At 40.6% G+C, this 18,909-nt stretch overlaps 1 protein-coding gene across 1 annotated transcript in view; it reads right to left on the bottom strand.

Moving 5' to 3' along the window:
* The window catches only part of LOC132829788 (uncharacterized), a 104,351-nt gene that overhangs the window by 44,792 nt on the left and 40,650 nt on the right, over nucleotides 1-18,909 (bottom strand). Inside the window, exons 3-5 of the mRNA XM_060847155.1 lie at nucleotides 15,075-15,101; nucleotides 11,527-11,682; nucleotides 9,980-10,258 (exon numbers count right to left, since the gene is read on the bottom strand). Of these exons, the coding sequence (XP_060703138.1) occupies nucleotides 9,980-10,258; nucleotides 11,527-11,650 (403 nt within the window). The 5' untranslated portion in view covers nucleotides 11,651-11,682; nucleotides 15,075-15,101. The remainder of the gene's footprint in view (nucleotides 1-9,979; nucleotides 10,259-11,526; nucleotides 11,683-15,074; nucleotides 15,102-18,909) is intronic.

Raw genomic sequence — 18,909 nt, forward strand, 5'->3', positions numbered from 1 at the left:
TACAGTGATAGTTTCACTTCTTTCATGTGTAAATCACAAAACCCTTCTTTTTAAAAAGTTGCATTGTCGGGTTAGCTGTTAACAATGGTGATAGCTAGACAATATGTTGAAGGTGTTGGCCCCATGTGTTCTCTGTCTATGCCATGATGTTTAGATTGATTCTAATCTAAAAAGTGAGATAACGGAGTTTTACATAAATTCATGCAGCTTTTGAGCTCAGAGTTCTACATGAATGCATGCAGTTTTTGAGCAAAGTACAATGTAACCCTGCAAGTACAAATTCACCCCACAAAATATTTGTGTGCATGTGGGTCTATGTGTGTGTGTGTGTGTGTGTGTGTGTGTGTCTGTCTGTCTGTCTGCGTTAGGGGTTGTGAGTGTAAGAAGTGTATGCGTGTGTGTGTAGTGAGTGCAGAGTGTCTTAAGTCTGTGAGGGGGTGCATGTGTGATTGTGGGAGTGTGTGTGCCTGTAAGGGTGTGTGTGGGTGTCTGTGTGTCCATGTGTGTAGGAATATCTGTGTGTGTGTGTAGTGCAATGGTGGTCACCTGTAATATGACATGAACCCAAGGTCCCGGTTGAGGCCCTCCCAATGGGTACTGAACTTGGAGGATGGTCACCCGAAGGTCCGAGGCTGAATGTCCTGGACCAGTGGTGACCTTCGGGTAACCATCCTCCAAGGTGGACTTCGGGACAGGCAATAGAGAAACGTGGCCGAGCAGAGGCTGATAGCTAAGTTCAGCACCCATAGGGAAGGCCTCAACTGGGACCTTGGGTTCATGTCACATTACAGGTGACCACCATTGCACTACACACACACACACAGATATTCCTACACACACACACACACACACACACACACGCACACACACACTCTCACACACACTCTCACACACACAGGCACTCCTATACAAACATACACACGGACACACATACACACAGACGCGCACACAGACACCCACACACACCATTACAGGCACACACACTCCCACACTCACACATGCACCCCCTCACAGACTTAAGACACTCTGCACTCACTACACACACACATACATTCTCACACTCACAACCCCTAACCCAGACAGACACAGACACACACAGACACACACAGACACACACACACACACACACACACACAAAGACCCACATGCACACAAATATTTTGTGGGGTGAATTTGTATTTTCAGGGTTACATTGTACTTTGCTCAAAAACTGCATGCATTCATGTAGAACTCTGAGCTCAAAAACTGCATGAATTTATGTAAAACTCCGTTATCTCAGTTTTTAGATTTGAGTCAATCTAAACATCATGGCATAGACAGAGAACACATGGGGCTAACACCTTCAACATATTGTCTAGCTATCACCATTGTTAACAGCTAACCAAAGAATGCAACTTTTTAAAAAAAAGGTTTTGTGATTTACACATGAAAGAAGTGAAACTATCACTGTATTCTAACAGATGAAAGGCTTCACAGACAATCAATTTATCAATGTATAATTTCAGTTACATCACACTGTAAATTTTTGCTACAAATTCTGTGTGTTAGGATTGAGCCCTCCACTATCACTTGATGAAGGAGCGTTGCTCCGAAAGCTAGTGTGTTTCCAATTAAACCTGTTGGACTATAACCTGTTGTTGTGACTTTTAACCAAAATGTATGGTATAGTGGGGCAGTGAAGAAGGTTATCTAAGATTATAAAGAGATCTTGATCATTTGGGGCAATGGGCTGAACAGTGGCAAATGGAGTTTAATTTGGATAATTTCAGAGGATTAGATCGGGTAGACAGTGAATGTCTTTTTCTTAGGATGATGATGTCAGCTTGTACGAGGGGCATAGCTACAAATTGAGGGGTGATAGATTTAAGACAGATGTCAGAGGCAGGTTCTTTACTCAGAGAGTGGTAAGGGCATGGAATGCCCTGCCTGCCAATGTAGTTAAGTCAGCCACATTAGGGAGATTTAAACAATCCTTGGATAAGCACATGGATGGTGTGGGCGGCACGGTGGCACAGTGGTTAGCACTGCTGCCTCACAGCGCCTGTAGACCCGGGTTCAATTCCCGACTCAGGCGACTGACTGTGTGGAGTTTGCACGTTCTCCCTGTGCCTGCGTGGGTTTCCTCCGGGTGCTCCGGTTTCCTCCCACAGTCCAAAGATGTGCGGGTCAGGTGAATTGGCCAAGCTAAATTGCCCGTAGTGTTAGGTAAGGGGTAAATGTAGGGGTATGGGTGGGTTGCGCTTCGGCGGGTCGGTGTGGACTTGTTGGGCCGAAGGGCCTGTTTCCACACTGTAAGTCTAAGTCTAATCAAAATGATGATGGAATAGTGTAGGAGGATGGGCTTCGATCAGTTCACAAGTCAGCACAACATCGAGGGTTGAAGGGCCTATTCTGCGTTGTATTGCTCTATGTTCTAAATGCGAGTTATTACATTTTGGAAAAACAAAGACAAGATGTATACAATTAAAAGTAGGGCCTTTGGCAGTGTTGTAGGACAGAAAGACCTTAAAGTTTCTATGAAATATAGACAAGGTGGTTAAGAAGGCATTTAGTATGCTTGCCTTCATTGCTGAGATCTTTGAATATAGGAGTTGGAACATTATGTTGAAGAGGTACAGGACATTGGTGAAGCCTCCTCTGTAATACTGTGTCCAGTTCTGGTCGCCCTATTACAGGAAGGATATGATTAAGCTGGAGAGGATTCAGAAGAGATTTACCAAGATATTGCTGGGAATGGAGAGTTTGAGTTATAAAGAGAGGTTGGATAGGCTGGGACCATTTTCCACTTGAGTATAGGAAGTTTAGATGTGACTTTATAGAAATTTATAAAATAAGGAGGGGTATAGATAAGGTGACTGGCAGGTGTCTTTTTACCTAGGGTGGAGGATTTCAAGACTACTTTTAAGAGGATAAAGATTAAAAAAAGAGGAGCAATTTTTTTACACAGATGGTAGTTCGTGTATGGAATGAACTCTCAGAGGAAGTGGTGGATGCAGGTACAGTTAAACGTTTAAAATACATTTAGATAAGTACATGAATATGAAATGTTTGGAGGGATATGGGCCAAGCACAGACAGGTGGGACTAGTTTAGTTTGGGATTATGGACTGATTGGACTGAAAGGTCTGTTTCCCTGATGTATGACACTATGGCTCTCTGACATCCTGAGGGGGAGGGGGAGGGGGAGCACCCAATGGTTGTGGTACACATTGGTCCCAAAAACATGAGTTTAAAAAAGGATCCTAAAAAGAGATCCTAAAAGTAGAATATAGGGAGTTAGGCAGCAAGCTAAAAGGTCGGACCTCAAAAGTAGTGGTCTCAGGATTATTACCAGTGCCATGTGCTAGCCAGAGTCGAAATAGCAGGATATATTGGATGAGCAAATGACTAAAGAGATGGTATGAGGGGGAGCTTTTCAGATTCCTGGGGCATTGGGACTGGTTTTGGGGAGGTTGGACCAGTGCAAACTGCACAGGATTCATTTGAGCAGAAGCCAGACTGATGCGCTAGGGAAAGTATTTGAGAGTGATTGGGGGAGATTAAACTAAGTTGGTAGGGGAATGGAAACCTGTGCAAGGGGTCAGAGGAAGAGAAAGCAAAGACAAGAATAAATGGCAGAAAAGGGAATAAGAGAAGTGATAGGCTGAAAAATCAAATACTATAATCAACCAAGACCATAATAAAAAATAGTGGGAATGGGATAAAGAAGTTAATATTTGATGCCTACATGCATGAAACATTCATAATAAAGTGGATGAATTAATCATACATGCAGACATAACCAGATGGATATGGTTGGGATTACAGAGACATGGTTGCAGGGTGACCAGGAATGGGAACTGAATATCCACAGGTATTTAGCAATTAGGAAGGACAAAGAAAGAGGGAAGGCAGTGGAGTTACTGACTAAAGAGGATATAAACACAATGTTGAGAAATTATATTAGCTCAGACCATGTTGAATCTATGCGAATAGAACTGAGAAATATCAAGGGTCAAAAAACAGTTGTGGGATTAATATATAGAAATTGAGTGATAGTGGGAATGGCATTAAACTGGAAATCAGAGATGTATGCAGTTAAACAAAATATAATTATGGTGACTTTAATGTGAATAAAGATTTGGCGAATCCAATTAGCCCATAGGGAAATTTCGATATAGTCATAATAGGGATGTTTGACTCTTACACAACAGACAGACACAGATGAGAAGAGACAATCATCAGCTTGCACTCCTCAGCCATATTGTCATGGAAAAACTGGTGTTTAACAGTTGGCATCTCCATTCATATTCTCAAGTATATACAGGATGGTTTTCTGGACTAATATATCAAGAAACCAACTGGAGAAAAAAGCCATTTTAATCTGGGTATTATGCAATGAGAAAGGAATAATTAGTAATATAGCTGTGAGAGACCCCCTTGTATAAGTGACCTTAATATGATCAAATTCTTCATCAAGATGGAGAGTGATGTAGTTGATTATGACTGAGTCCTGAATCTTAATAATGGAAATTACAATGATATGAGGCATGAGTTAGCTTTAATGGATTGGGAAATGTTACTGAAAGAAAAAGAAACTTTGAATAAGCAATGGCAAATATTCAAAGAACAAATGGGTGAACTACAAAAAGTGCTTATTCCTGTTTGGCACAAGAGTACAAATAGAACAGTGGCCAAACTATGGGTAACAAGGGAAGTTAGAGATTGTATTAGATGCAAAAAAGAGACATAAATTGACAAGAAAAAAAACAATACACCTGAGGATTGGGAATAGTCTAGAAATCACAAAGGAAGACCAAAGAATTGATTAAGAAGCAGAGTCTGACAATAAGCTTGTGAAGCATTGACTGCAAAAGTTTCTTGTGGTATGTAAAGAGTAAAAAGATTGACAAAAACTAATACAGGTCCCCTCTGTTCAGAAACAGGGCAATTTATTATGGTGAATAAAGAAATGGCTGACAAATTAAATTTATACTTCCCTTCTGTCTTCACAAACAATATGAAAAATGCATCAAAAATATTAGGGAACATAGAATTTAGTGGGATGAAGGAACTGAAGCAAATCTGTATCCATAGACAAATGATGTTGAAGAACAGATGGAATTAAAGGCTAATAAATCCTCATGGCTTGATCTAAATCCCAGAGTACTTAAGAAAGCGGCTGTAGAAATAGTGGATGCAATTGCGGTCGTCTTCCAAGAGTCCTTATACTCTGAAACAGTTCCTACAGATTGGATGATAGCTGATGTAACCCTTCTTTTTAAATAAAAGGAAGTAGAGGGAAACAGGGAATGACAGACCAGTGTATTTGATGTGGTAGTGGGGAAGATGCTAGAGTCCATTATCAAAGATTTTATCACAGCGTGTGGTCGAATTAGACACAGTCAGGATGAATGTACTAAAAGAAAATCATGTTTGACAAATCTCTTGGAATTCTTCAAGGACAAGTGAAGTTGATCGGGGGATCTAGTGGATGTCATATAGTCACAGTCATAGAGTCTTACAGCATGGAAACAGACCCTTTGGTCCAACTAGTATTCACTGACTACATTTCCCAAACTAAACTAGTCCCACCTGCCTGCATGTGGCCTATATCTTTCCAAACCTTTCTTATTCATGTACTTATCTCAGTGTCTTTTGTGAAACAGTGCCTGCATGCACCACGTTCTCTGGCAGTTCATTCCGTGCATTAACCACTCTCTTGGGATAAAAAAAATGCCCCTTGCCTTTTTAAATCTTTCTCCTCTCAACTTAAAAATATATTCCTAGTTTTGAACTCACAACCTGGGAAAAAGACCTTTGTTATTCACCTTATCTATGCCCCGCATGATTTTATAAATCTCTATAAGGTCATACCTCAACCCCCATGCTCCAGTTGTCGCAGAGGCAGGTGCATTAACAATATTTAAAAAGGCATTTGGTTAAACACATGGATAAGAAAGGTTTAGAAGGATCTGGGTCAAGTGCAGGGAAATGGGGTTAGCATGGCTGGACATGTTGGTTGGCATGGGCGTGTTTGGGCCAAAGGGCCTGTCTCTGTACTGTAGGACTCTGTGACTCTATTAGTTGGCTCCATCCTACAGCAGAGCCTGGTTTACAGTCATCTTGGATTTTCCTTGCTATTGGGTCAAGACCTCACGCTGTTGGGATTGTATGATGGTGATGGTGATGTATAATGAACAACTGACATTAAAGTATTACATGTCCAACCCCCACCCACTCACTAAAACCTGTATCCAAGTATTAGTCATGCATGACCAGCTGAGATGGGCATGCCACATTGACCACATTCATGATACAAGACTCACTAAAAAGTGGTATATTCTGAGCTTCATTATGGTAAGACATCCTTTGGCAAGCAGATGAAATGCTATAAGGAAAACTTGAAAGCCTCTATAAACAATGTAACATCCATACTAGCATGTGTGAATCATTTGCCCTAGAAAATACAAACTAGAGACAAAGCATCCACAGAAGTTCCAATCAATTTAACCATCGCTGTGTGGAACATGTGGAGGCCATTCACAAGCAGCAGAAAGACCGTGCAGAATATAAAGTGATCCAAAAGACTGAACAATTCATTAGACCAGCAAAGTTGTGAATATTGAGAAGTATTTCAAGTTTCTAAAGAATCAGATAGTTAGCTATAAAAATGTTAAAAGTGTAAACTTTAATCCTTTGTTGTCTTCAAGCCAAGTTGCGACCTGATTTGCTGACTGCAGCCTTGTACTGTGTTGTCCTTAGCTGATACATGCTAAGGTGCCTGTGTAAATTAATATTGTGTACGCTGGTTGAGGAGTCTGCAGAGTCTTAGAGACACTCAGTTCCAGACAACATAAGTAATCTAAAACTAATTAAGGTAACTGATTAGACCGGAGGGTCTGTTTCCACTCTGTGTGACTCCATAACTCTAAATCCCAGATTAATAGGCAAGGAATTTACAGGGACTCTGACATACATTTTGAGACTTGTAGCTTAGGTTGAGGTTCTGGATGTAGTTTTGTTGAGCTAGAAGATTCATTTCCAGACGTTTCATCACCCTACTAGGTAACATCTTCAGTGGACCTCAGGTGAAGCACTGCTGATAATTCCTGCTTTCTAGTTATATGCTTGGGTTTCTTTGGGTTTATGATGTCATTTCCTGTGGTGAAGTCACTTTCTGTTCTTTTCCTCAGGGGGTGGTAGATGGGGTCTAACTTGATGTGTTTATTGATAGAGTTCAGGATCAACTTAGATCCCATCTACCACCCCCTGAGAAAAAGAACAGGAAGTGACTTCACCATAGGAAATGGCATCACCACAAGAAATGACATCACCAACCCAAACATATAAATAGAAAGCAGGAAGTATCAGCAGTGCTTCGCCTGAGGCCCACTGAAGATGTTACCCAGTAGGGTGACAAAACATTTGGAAATGAATCTTCCAGCTCAGCGAGCAAACCTACATCCAGAACTCTGATACAAATTTTTGATTCTTCTCTGGCCATGGGTTAAATGCCAGCATGCTGAAGGATGACAAATTTAGTTGCATATTTTAAAGAAGTGTGGTAGTGATGAACCAGGAAATTGCAGACTGGTAAGTCTCATGTCAGTGATAGGGAAACTATTCAAGAAAATTCTGAAGTAGCAAATTAATACCCATTTTGAAAGGCATGGTTGAATTCAAGATAGTCAGCTTGATTCTGTTAGAGGAAGGATTCTGGATCAGTGGTGCTAGAAGAGGACAGCAGTTCAGGCAGCATCCAACGAGCAGCGAAATTGACGTTTCGGGCAAAAGCCCTTCATCAGGAATAAAGGCAGTGAGCTGGAAGCATGGAGAGATAAACTAGAGGAGGGTGGGGTGGGGAGAGAGTAGGATATAGTACAATGAGTGAGTGGGGGAGGAGATGAAGGTGATAGGTCAGGGAGGAGAGGGTGGATGTGATAGGTGGAAAAGAAGATAGACAGGTTGGACAAGTCTGGACAAGTCATGGGGAGAGTGCTGAACTGGAAGTTTGAAACTAGGATGAGGTGGGGGAAGGGGAAATGAGGAAACTGTTGAAGTCCACATTGATGCCCTGGGGTTGAAGTGTTCCGAGGCGGAAGATGAGGCGTTCTATCTCCAGGCGTCTGGTGGTGAGGGAGCGGCGGTGAAGGAGGCCCAGGACATCCATGTCCTCGGCAGAGTGGGAGGGGGAGTTGAAATGTTGGGCCACGGGGTGGTGTGGTTGATTGGTGCAGGTATGTTGGAGATGTTCCCTAAAGCGCTCTGCTACGAGGCGCCCAGTCTCCCCAATGTAGAGGAGACCGCATCGGGAGCAACAGATACAATAAATGATATTAGTGGATGTGCAGGTAAAACTTTGATGGATGTGGAAGGCTCCTTTAGGGCCTTGGATAGAGGTGAGGGAGGAGATATGGGCACAGGTTTTACAGTTCCTGCAGTGGCAGGGGAAAGTGCCAGGATGGGAGGGTGGGTCGTAGACGGGCGTGGACCTGACCAGGTAGTCACGGAGAGAACACATGCCTCACGAATTTGTGAGAATTTTTAAAAAATGTGTGGCTGAGGGAAGTTTAGTTGATGTAGTTTGTATGGATTTTAGCAAAGTTTTTGACAAGGTCTGACATGGGAGACTGACTGAGAAGGTTAAATTGTATGGAATTGAGGGGAACTTGGTGAGATGGATCAGAAATTGGCTTAGTAATAGGACACAAAGGGTAGTGGTAAAACACTGTTTGAGTGACTGGAGGCTGGTGTCCTGTGGTGTATCACAAGGATCAGTTATTGGAACCCTTATTGTTTGTTATATCATAAATAATATAGATACAAATGTGGGAGGGATGTGAAGCAAATTTACAGATGACACCAGGATTGGTAGAGTGGATAATAGTGAAGAAGATGGTTGTAAGTTACAGGAAGATATAGTTGGGCTGATTAGATATGCAGACTAGTGGCAGATGGTATTTAACCCTGATAAATGAGAGGTAATGTACTTTGGAAGAAGAAACAAGATGAGGGTATATTTAATGCATAGGAGGATACTGGGTGGCTTAGAGGATCAAAGGAATCATGGAGTAATTATTGACAGACCCCTGACATTGGCAGAGCACATGAATAGAATAGCTAAGAAGGCACATCAGACACTTGCTTTCATCAGTCATGGCATAGAGTATAAGAGCAAGGAGATAATGTTAGAGTTGTACAGAGCATTGGTCAGGCCACAGAAGGAGTAATGTGCACAATTTTGTTCACCTCACTACAGGAAGGATGTGTTCGCACTGGAAGGTGAAGGTGAAGGTTCACCAGGATGGAGATGGAGAAATTGAGTTATAAGTAGAAACTAGATAGGTTTGGATTGTTTTTTTCTTTTGAGCAGAGAAGACTGAGGGGCTCATGATTGAGGTGTATCAGATTATGACGGGTATAGAGAACAGCTATTCCCCTCGTAGTAAAAAATGAGGTCTGCAGATGCTGGAGATCACAGCTGCAAATGTGTTGCTGGTCAAAGCACAGCAGGCCAACCCCTTGGTTGAGGAATCAATCATGATAGGGTACAGTTTTAGGGTAAGTGGCAGGAGATTCAAAGGTGACTTGGGAAAAATGTTTACACTCACTGGGTGGTAGATATCCGAATGCACTGCCTGGGAATGTAGTGGCAGCTAGAAACCTTACAACATTGAAAAATATTTGAATGAGCACTTCAAATATACTAACATTCAAGGATGTGGGACAATATTAGGATTAGTGCACCTTTAGTGGTAGTTTTATCAGTGTAGAATCAATAGGCTGAAGGGTATTTTCTGTACTGTATGAATTTGTGCAAATTCTCTCATTTTCATGATCACCATTCCCTCGTAATTCAGTTGATTATCCCTGAAAATTCATAAGAATACCATTTACTGAAGAATTCTTATTTATACTGAAGCTAAGTTGCCTTCCGTACATTCTTAGATAACTGGCAGCCTTGCTGGCTACATCTTGGGAACAAACAACAAAAATACCTGTGGTCTTGAAACTCATGGCCATCCTTTTTCTGACATCATATTTTTCCATTGATATAATTCCATTTGGATTGGCAAAGAGGAATTCTTGTCGCGAGGTATATGATTCAAATGCACTGTATTTGGCAAACCACCTATTCTTATGGACAAGAAATGAAGCTTGCTTTCGAAACAGATCACCCATCTGCCATTTCTCCAAAGTAACAGTTCCATTGTCAAAGTAACGGACAAAGTAGTTAGGATATTTCACAGATTCCAGTGACATATATTTATCTGAACCTGAAAAAAAAGAAATATCTGTGAGCCAGGACAGAGTTTAAAGATGTTCTAGCCACAAAAATATTTAGGATACTGGATTGGACTGGGAGATGGATAACAGATGAAAGACCTAGCCAAACATCAGATATTTCATATAAAATTCGAGGCATACATGTTCAGATCCTTATATCTGCAGAGGACAGATCTTATATGCATGGGATAAACATAAATTATAAATGCTGAAGCAAGTAGTAACATTACTATAGTAAAATTCTTAAACTGAGGAATAACACTTTATTCCAGTTTTAAAATATTATTAATTGTTTTAATTTTCCCCTTAACTTCCAATCATTTTCCCATTCAGTGAACTTTCCAAATTTATTCCTGTTTGATATCTAAAACATTTTTAACTAACCAAGCAAAACTAATCTTTTCTACTCCTTTTTATAAATTTGCCAAAAGATAATCTTGAGGCAAGAAATGCAGTGAATTGGACTTTCAAAAGCTATGTAATAGGGAGCCACATCATTTTATTAAGAAAATACTTGAATGGAAGATGATCACTGTTGATTGTTCCAGCATTGGTTGCCCTTGCCTAGTTGGCCTGGACAAGGTGGTACTGGACTCTCTTCTTGAACAACTGCACCACACTCTTTGACTCTGACCTCCAGCATCTGCAGTCCTCACTTTCTCCTGTAGTATAGACAGTCCAATTTTACTTGGCAAGAAATAAGCCATTCCAACTTCTAATTTCTGACATGAATTTGCCCTATGTCTGTTGGATAGATTAGATCTAGATTTGAAAATAACAATTCTGGCTCAGTGGTTAGCACTGCTGCCTCACAGCGCCAGGGACCCAGGTTCAATTCCAGCCTCGGGCGACTGTCTGTGTGGAGTTTACACATTCTCCCTGTGTCTGCGTGGGTTTCCTCCGGGTGCTCTGGTTTCCTCCTACAGTCCAAAGATGTGCAGATCAGGTGAATTGGCCATGCTAAATTGCCCATAGTGTTAGGTCATTTAGTCAGAGGGAAATGGGTCTGGGTGGGTTACTCTTTGGAGAGTCGGTGTGGACTGGTTGGGCCGAAGGGCCTGTTTCCACACTACAGGAAATCCAATCTAATCTAATCAAAATTCAAGAAATCAAGCAAGCATGCACACTAGAAAGAGAAGAGAAAACTTCAGGAATACACTTACACTGTTGGAAAATTGATCAATGAAAGCAATTCTTAGCCTACGTTCTAGCTACTGATGTCACAAAATGTCTAATAATTAGGTATGTTGGTCCTTACTGGAAATAGCCTTGTAGAGGGCTGGGGTGAACAAAAAGCTCATCTGGAGTACTCTTGTATTGTTGTACTTTTCAAGTAACAGTCTTTTGTTGACAAAATCTATGGAAATGGTCAGACCGTTCATGTTGTTGATGAAATGTGGGTCGCTTCCATGTACTGAAATAAAGAACAAGCATCATTTGTATTTAATACTTGATATTTGGGCAACTGTAGAACTTCCTTCAATACGGCATTCTGCACTATGCTACTGCTGAGGAGGAGAAAGAGAAACTCTGCTGCCTGATATCATTTTAAACTAAAAATTTGGCAAAAGCAAAGACATTTACGTCTATCAAAAGAAGATGTTTGCAGGTTTCCAGATCTGGGAAAAAAAATCACCAAACCGTTCCCATTCTGGGATGGCTCAGTGGTTGGCGCTGCTGCCTCACAGCGCCAGGGACCCAGGTTCAATTCCAGCCTCGGGCGACTGTCTGTGTGGAGTTTACACATTCTCCCTGTGTCTGCGTGGGTTTCTTCTGGGTGCTCCAGTTTCCTCCCACAGTCCAAAGATGTGCAGGTCAGGTGCATTGGTCATGCTAAATTGCCAATAGTGTCCAGGGATGTATAGGTTAGGTGCCTTAATACAGGGTAGCAGTATGGGTTTGAATGGGTTACGCTTTGGAGGGTTGAACCAAAGGGCCTGTTTCCACACTGCAGGGATTTAAGCCTAATCCTAATTCTAATCTTTAACAATGCCAGTAAAAGGAAACAGTTTTGAAAGAGTTAATGTTGATGTTGCATTAAGCTCCACCCAATTTGATGATATCACACAATCTCTGGGTGGAAAAAGAAATTGGCATTTGTCATAAACAGATGTATGCTTCTGAGAGTCCTCAGTAATTATACTTGATGAGTGATATAAATTGCACTTTTTGTTATTCTGCAATAATTTATTAATTAAACAGGTGCCTCTTCCTTTCAGGCTCACCAATGGCCTATCGTCTTCCATTGATAATTAGGCAAATTAGTTCAGTTTAGGAAACCGGATGGGCGTGGACGAGATGGGCCGAATGGTCTGTTTCCATGCTGTATGACTCTAATATTCTAAAATGATGACCCCAACCACTATAGTGCCCACCTATTTTTGAAAAGTTTCAGTTGCAGAAGTTAACATCCGATGCTCTCTCCAAGGAGATCCAGAAATGTCTATACCCACGATCGTTGAGGAATGTGAGATGAGCCATGATCCCATTTAAGTGTGGAGCAGGCTCAAATACCTGAATGCCTATTCCTGTTCCTATGCCCTTGGTTTTATTGTCTTAAAACAGAAGCCGACAGTCATGGATTATGCTCCCTTCATAGGCCACCTGCTCAGATCTATTGAAGGCTACTTTTAGTCAGATCCAGAATGAGGTCCTCTGCATGCACCCATCTCTGCGCTAGGTGCCTAAAGATCAGAAGTGCCTAAAGTGAAGAGAATATTGAAAGAGATGGAGGAGAGTAAATTAAAGTGGAGTTGGAGGGGATGGTCAGGAGCTTGGCTTTTAAATACAGAGTTGAGTGAGCTTAACTAGCTCTGAAAACAAAAAACATTGAAAATCATAGCAGGTCAGACAGCATCCATGGATTGACAGCAAGTGAATGTTTCAACTCTAGATGATTTTACTCTGGAATCTACTCTGGAATTAATCTGTTTAGAGTTTAAAAGGGACATGTATTTCTAACCTTAACATTCCACTCGATATAGACCTCCAATTTCAGCATACAATTTTTTTTTATAATTCATTTACAGAATGGGAAATCACAGGTGAGCATTTACTGTCCATCCCTATTGGCCCTGAGATGGTGTTGGTGAGCTACTTTTTGAACTGCTGCAGTCCATGCAGTGCATGTAAACCTATAATGCTTTTCGGGGCAGAGCTTCAAGTTTTGACTCAGCAACAGTGAATGGACACTGATATACTTCAGGTCAAGATGGCTTATAGCTTGCAGAAAACTTGCATTTGTGGCATTCCCGTGTATCTCCTGCTCTCGTCCTTCTCAGTGTTTGAGGTGACTGACATGGGAAGTGCTGTCCAAGAAGCCTGGGTGAGTTGCTTCAGTGCATCTTGTAGATGGTACACACTTCTGCCACTGTACAAAGTGTTGATGGGGTGCTAATCAAGCAAGTTGCTTTATCTCTGGTAACTTCTTGAGTGTTCCTGGAACTGTGTTCATCCAGTTAAATAAAGAGTATTCCATCACACTCCCGCCTTAAGTGTTGCAGATATTTCACAAGCTTTGGGGAATAAGGAGTGAGCTATTTGAAATAGAATTCCTAGCTTCTGACTTCCTCTTGTAGCCACAGCATTTAGACGGCTGATTCCATTCAATTGCTGGTTACTGGTACTAGCAGGTTTTGAGAAGATTTGTAGCTCAGGTTGAGGTTCTGGATGTAAGTTTGCTCACTGAGCTGGAAGGTTTGTTTTCAGACGCTTAGTCACCATACTAGATAACACCATCAGTGTGCTTTACAAAATACCTTGTAAGAACTGTAACAAACACTACATTGGACAAACAGGCAGAAAACTAGCTATCAGGATACATGAACATCAACTAGCTACACAGAAAAAAGACATGATCCACTCTCACTAATATCTTTACATACAGTTGAGGAAGGACACCACTTTGACTGGGACAAACCAACAATTGTAGGACAGGCCAAACAGAGACATGCACAGGAATTCCTAGAAGCATGGCATTCCAACTGGGATCCTATCAACAAACACATCAGCCCGAATCCCATTTACCACCCCCTGAGAAAAAGAACAGGAAATGACATCACCACAGGAAATTGCATCACCAGAGGAAATGATGTCACCAACCCAAGGAAACCTAAACACATAAATAAAAAGCGGACCATACCACCAGTGCTTTACCAGAGGCTCACTGATGATGTTAGCCAGTATGGTGAGGAAACGTCTGAAAACAAACCTTTCAGCTCAGCGAGCAAACTTACATTCAGGTTACTAATAATCCTAATGAGGTTGATAGTGGGGGACACAGAAGGTTGGGTCATTACATTCACTCACATTGGAGATGGTCATTGTCTGACACATATGTATAACCCAAGCTGAATGTTCACGAGGTATTCCTTCATAAGGGCACAGGCTGTTTCAGAATTAGGGGAACAAGAAATAGGGCTGAACGTTGTGTGGTCATCTGTGATCATCCTTACTTCTGACCTTATGATGAAGGAAAGCTTATCCATGATACAACTGAAAATGCTTGGTTTCAGGATACTACATTGAGGAATTAAAATTATTTACTGCTGCTGCCTTAGTGCAGTCTCATAACTCTTATCCAAAATGCCTTTAAATTATTTTTGAATATGTTACAACAGAAGTCTGCACTGGATCTACTTGTGATTTCTAGTGATGGAACTAGGCTTTAGCACTGTGTAATGTGCTTTATATTGAGGTCAACTCATTCTGGATAGTTTAGATGAGCCACATTATCGTGTTTTTGTGGTTTCAAGTACTAGGAATAAGTATGAAAACCAGTTGTTAGATAATGTTAACATTACATACCTCTGTTATAATATTCACAATGAGATGCTGAAACAAAGAAGAAAAATAAATTAGTTATTAATTACAATTTGATTTTAGATAGAATTATTACATATAATTCATTCTCCTGCTCCTCGGATGCTGCCTGGCCTGCTGTGTTTTTCCAACACCACACTTTTCAACATATAATTCATTGTTATACTTCCCCTACTTCTATAGATAGTTTAATAGCTTATAACATGTCAGTCATGACTCAGTTAATAGATGTTGTGGGTGGCACGGTGGTTAGCACTGTTGCCTCACAGCGCCAGAGACCCGGGTTCAATTCCCACTTCAGGTGACTGACTGTGTGGAGTTTGCACGTTCTCCCTGTGTCTGCGTGGGTTTCCTCTGGGTGCTCCGGTTTCCTCCCACAGTCCAAAAATGTGCACGTTAGGTGAATTGGCCTTGCTAAGTGTTAGGTTAAGGGGCAAATGTAGGGGAATGGGTCTGGGTGGGTTGTGCTTCGGCAGGTCGGTGTGGACTTGTTGGGTTGAAGGGCCTGTTTCTACACTGTAAGTAAGTAATCTAATCTAATCTAACTCTAAGCTAAGTCATAAGGTAGTGGATTTAAGAGCCACTTCAAAAACTTGAGTACTGTTATGAATCAGGCTAGACCCCCTCAAAATGTTTTAAGATGGTAACCCAGACCCTAACCTTTTTAGTTGTTTTAAGCAGATGTAAGGTGGATATTTCAGAAGTGACGCAGCTGGTCAAACTGCTCAGTTTTAAACAAAACAGAATTTATTTATAGACTTACTGAATGAAACACAAACAAAACAGTATAATATAGAATAACTTAACCTATCTGAAAATCCAACTTACTCTATCACAACTTAATGATGCTGTTCTAATTTCTTGCAACATCCCATAATCACAACTCATGGCAAAAAATGTAATTTCAAACCCAGGAGAGATGTTAGAGAGAGAGGATCCACCAGGGAGCATTTGCTGAAGCATGGAACCTCTTTTCACTGTAGCTGCTTCTCTGTCCTCAGCAGTTTCTAAATGTGAAAACTAAACCAAACTAGGAAAGTTCCTGAACTGGGAGAACTGGCCACTCCCCTTTCATTGTACAACTGTTTAAAAGAAAATCTAAAGACCTCCCCTGATTGTTGACTTAGGCCATCTCTGGTAGCCATATTGGCACCTCTGCCTTTTACAGCCCCTTCTGAAAAAAACAAGATCAACATAACCTTGTTAAAGGAGCAGCATCATCACAAAAAACAAAGCTGACACTCCACTACATTATTGAGGGAGAATTGCACTTTAGAGTTGTTATGTTTCAAAGTGAGGTATTAAAATGATTACTCATCTATTCTTTCAGTAGGACTACTTTAAAGAAAAGCAAGGGAATTATCCCCACTGTTGGGGCGAATATCTAATTACTCAATAAACATTATAATAAGAAACAGATGGTCCTGTAATGATGTCACTGGGAGCTTGCTGTGCCTAATTTGCATACCATGTCACCTCAAAGAAGTATGTACTTTATTGGCTAAAATAATATGGGGTTTTCTGAGTTTTGAAAGTTGCTATACAAATTCAAGTCTTTTTTCTTTTAGAAGTTAAAATAATTCGAAATATTAAAGATTTGGCATGTGGGACAATTTATTCAATGATATCAGAAGCAATACAAACAAGTTGACTACTTCATGGAACAAGATTCTGTATTTAACATGGCACTTGATTCCCGATGGTGATAGATACAAACTAAAGATTTTGGAAACTTTCTGGTCATGCAATCTATGTTATAAGACATGTAAGAATATCTACTAAATATCATTTATTTTACAGGTTGGATTTTGAACTGGTAGCATGTGGGTTTTGTTCTGCATGTGAGGGGGTTTGAATGATATACTTGTCAGCATTCTGGCACATGGCTTTTTAAGGTAACATGAGAGAGTCAGTCCCTGGAATAAAAATGGGAATTTCATTAGAAGAGTTTTACAAGCATACATGCATATTAAAGAGCATAAGATTTCTTTCTGTTAGAAAAATCAGGAATTGATTATTTTTGGTCAGTGAAAATCTTATAGATTGGAATATTTTTGTTTCCTCTTCACAGAAGTCCTGGTTGAGGTTAGATGTATGAAACACTTGCCTTGCCCCTGAAGAAAGTGCTATCATAGTTTCAAGAGTGGAGATTGAAAGAAACAAATAAGTGAAACTAATAGACATGATAGAAAAGAGAATGGAGGTCGAATATTATAAAGTAATGGTGTTGACATAGATGGAATTGCATATTTACTGTGTGTTTCAAAACTTTTCAAACTGTGTTATATGTAAATAGTTTGGTTTATTCTCTTTATCATATTCTATTGTTCAAACCATACTGCAACATTGCAGGCTTGTGATTCAGTGAACGACCACCTTACTGAATAAAATGAAACAAAATATCCTTCATCAAGTCAGATTTCAGACTTGTTCAGTAATAGTCATAGTCATTGAGGTCTGTTAACCCTTTAGCTCACTGAGTCTGCACAGGCCAAAACAACCACCTAAATATTCTGATATCATTTTCTAGTACTTGGTCCCTAGCCTTGTATATCTTGCTGCAAATGTGTTGCTGGTCAAAGCACAGCAGGTTAGGCAGCATCTCAGGAATAGAGAATTCGACGTTTCGAGCATAAGCCCTTCATCAGGATGAAGGGCTTATGCTCGAAACGTCAAATTCTCTATTCCTGAGATGCTGCCTAACCTGCTGTGCTTTGACCAGCAACACATTTGCAGCTGTGATCTCCAGCATCTGCAGACCTCATTTTTTACATTTTTTACTTTTACTTTTTTACTTGTATATCTTGACAAATTCAAACATATATCTAAATACTTCTTAAATATTATAACAGTTACTGCCTCAACCACCCAAATGGGCAGTGAATCCCAGATTCTCCATCTGGGAGAAAAATGTTTCCGCCCATCCCCTCTAAACCTCTTGCTCCTTACTGGAAACTGTGCCCCTTGTCACTGATCCATCTATCAAGGAGAAAATTTTCTTCTTGTGTACCCTACCTGTGCTCCTCATAATTTTATACATCTATATCATGTACCCCCTCAGTCTCCTCTGCTTGAACCCTTTCACAAGTAATAATCACACCACACAAATGCCAGGCATTGATACGGTCTACAATAGTGTCTACAATAGGAGGTCAGAGTCTAGGAATCCTGCCACAAGTAACTCACCTCCTCACTGCTGAAACCCTGTCCACCATCTACAAGGCACAAGTCAGGAGTGCGATGGAATACTCTGCACCTGTCTGGACGGGTGCAGCTCTGACAATACTCAGGAAGCTTGACACCATCCAGGACAAAGCAGCCTGCTTGATTGGCACCACACATACAAACATCCATTCTCTCCACCACTCATGTAGCAACAGTACATACACTAGATTGGCAAATTTCAGTAAAAGGTACATAGTGAGGAAATCATTGCCTCAGTGAGATTTAGACAAAGTGTGAAGTTGAGAATTTGATTCACAGGGGAATTTGGTACACAAGGGGATCGAGGAAACCATCTTTGATCACTTTTATTAGTCTCCAGTAATTGGTTTTCCTTGTCCTATCTCAAAACTAGAAAAGTGAATGTTTCAATTATATTACTTTTACTACACAAATTATTAACTAATTCACTAATGAAATAAATTGAATAGTGTGTATGAGTATGGTATATTAGGATTTTTTTACAGTGGCTAGGTGTATCTAATTAGTAAAGGAAGAGCATTAAAATGGGTACTGTAGGATGCTTATTCTTTATTAGATAATTGCTTGTGCAGGAAATAATATCATTTGCATCAGTTTTAGCTTCAGGTTTCAGAAC

The sequence above is a fragment of the Hemiscyllium ocellatum genome, chromosome 2, assembly GCF_020745735.1.
Source record: "Hemiscyllium ocellatum isolate sHemOce1 chromosome 2, sHemOce1.pat.X.cur, whole genome shotgun sequence".
NCBI lineage: Eukaryota > Metazoa > Chordata > Chondrichthyes > Orectolobiformes > Hemiscylliidae > Hemiscyllium > Hemiscyllium ocellatum.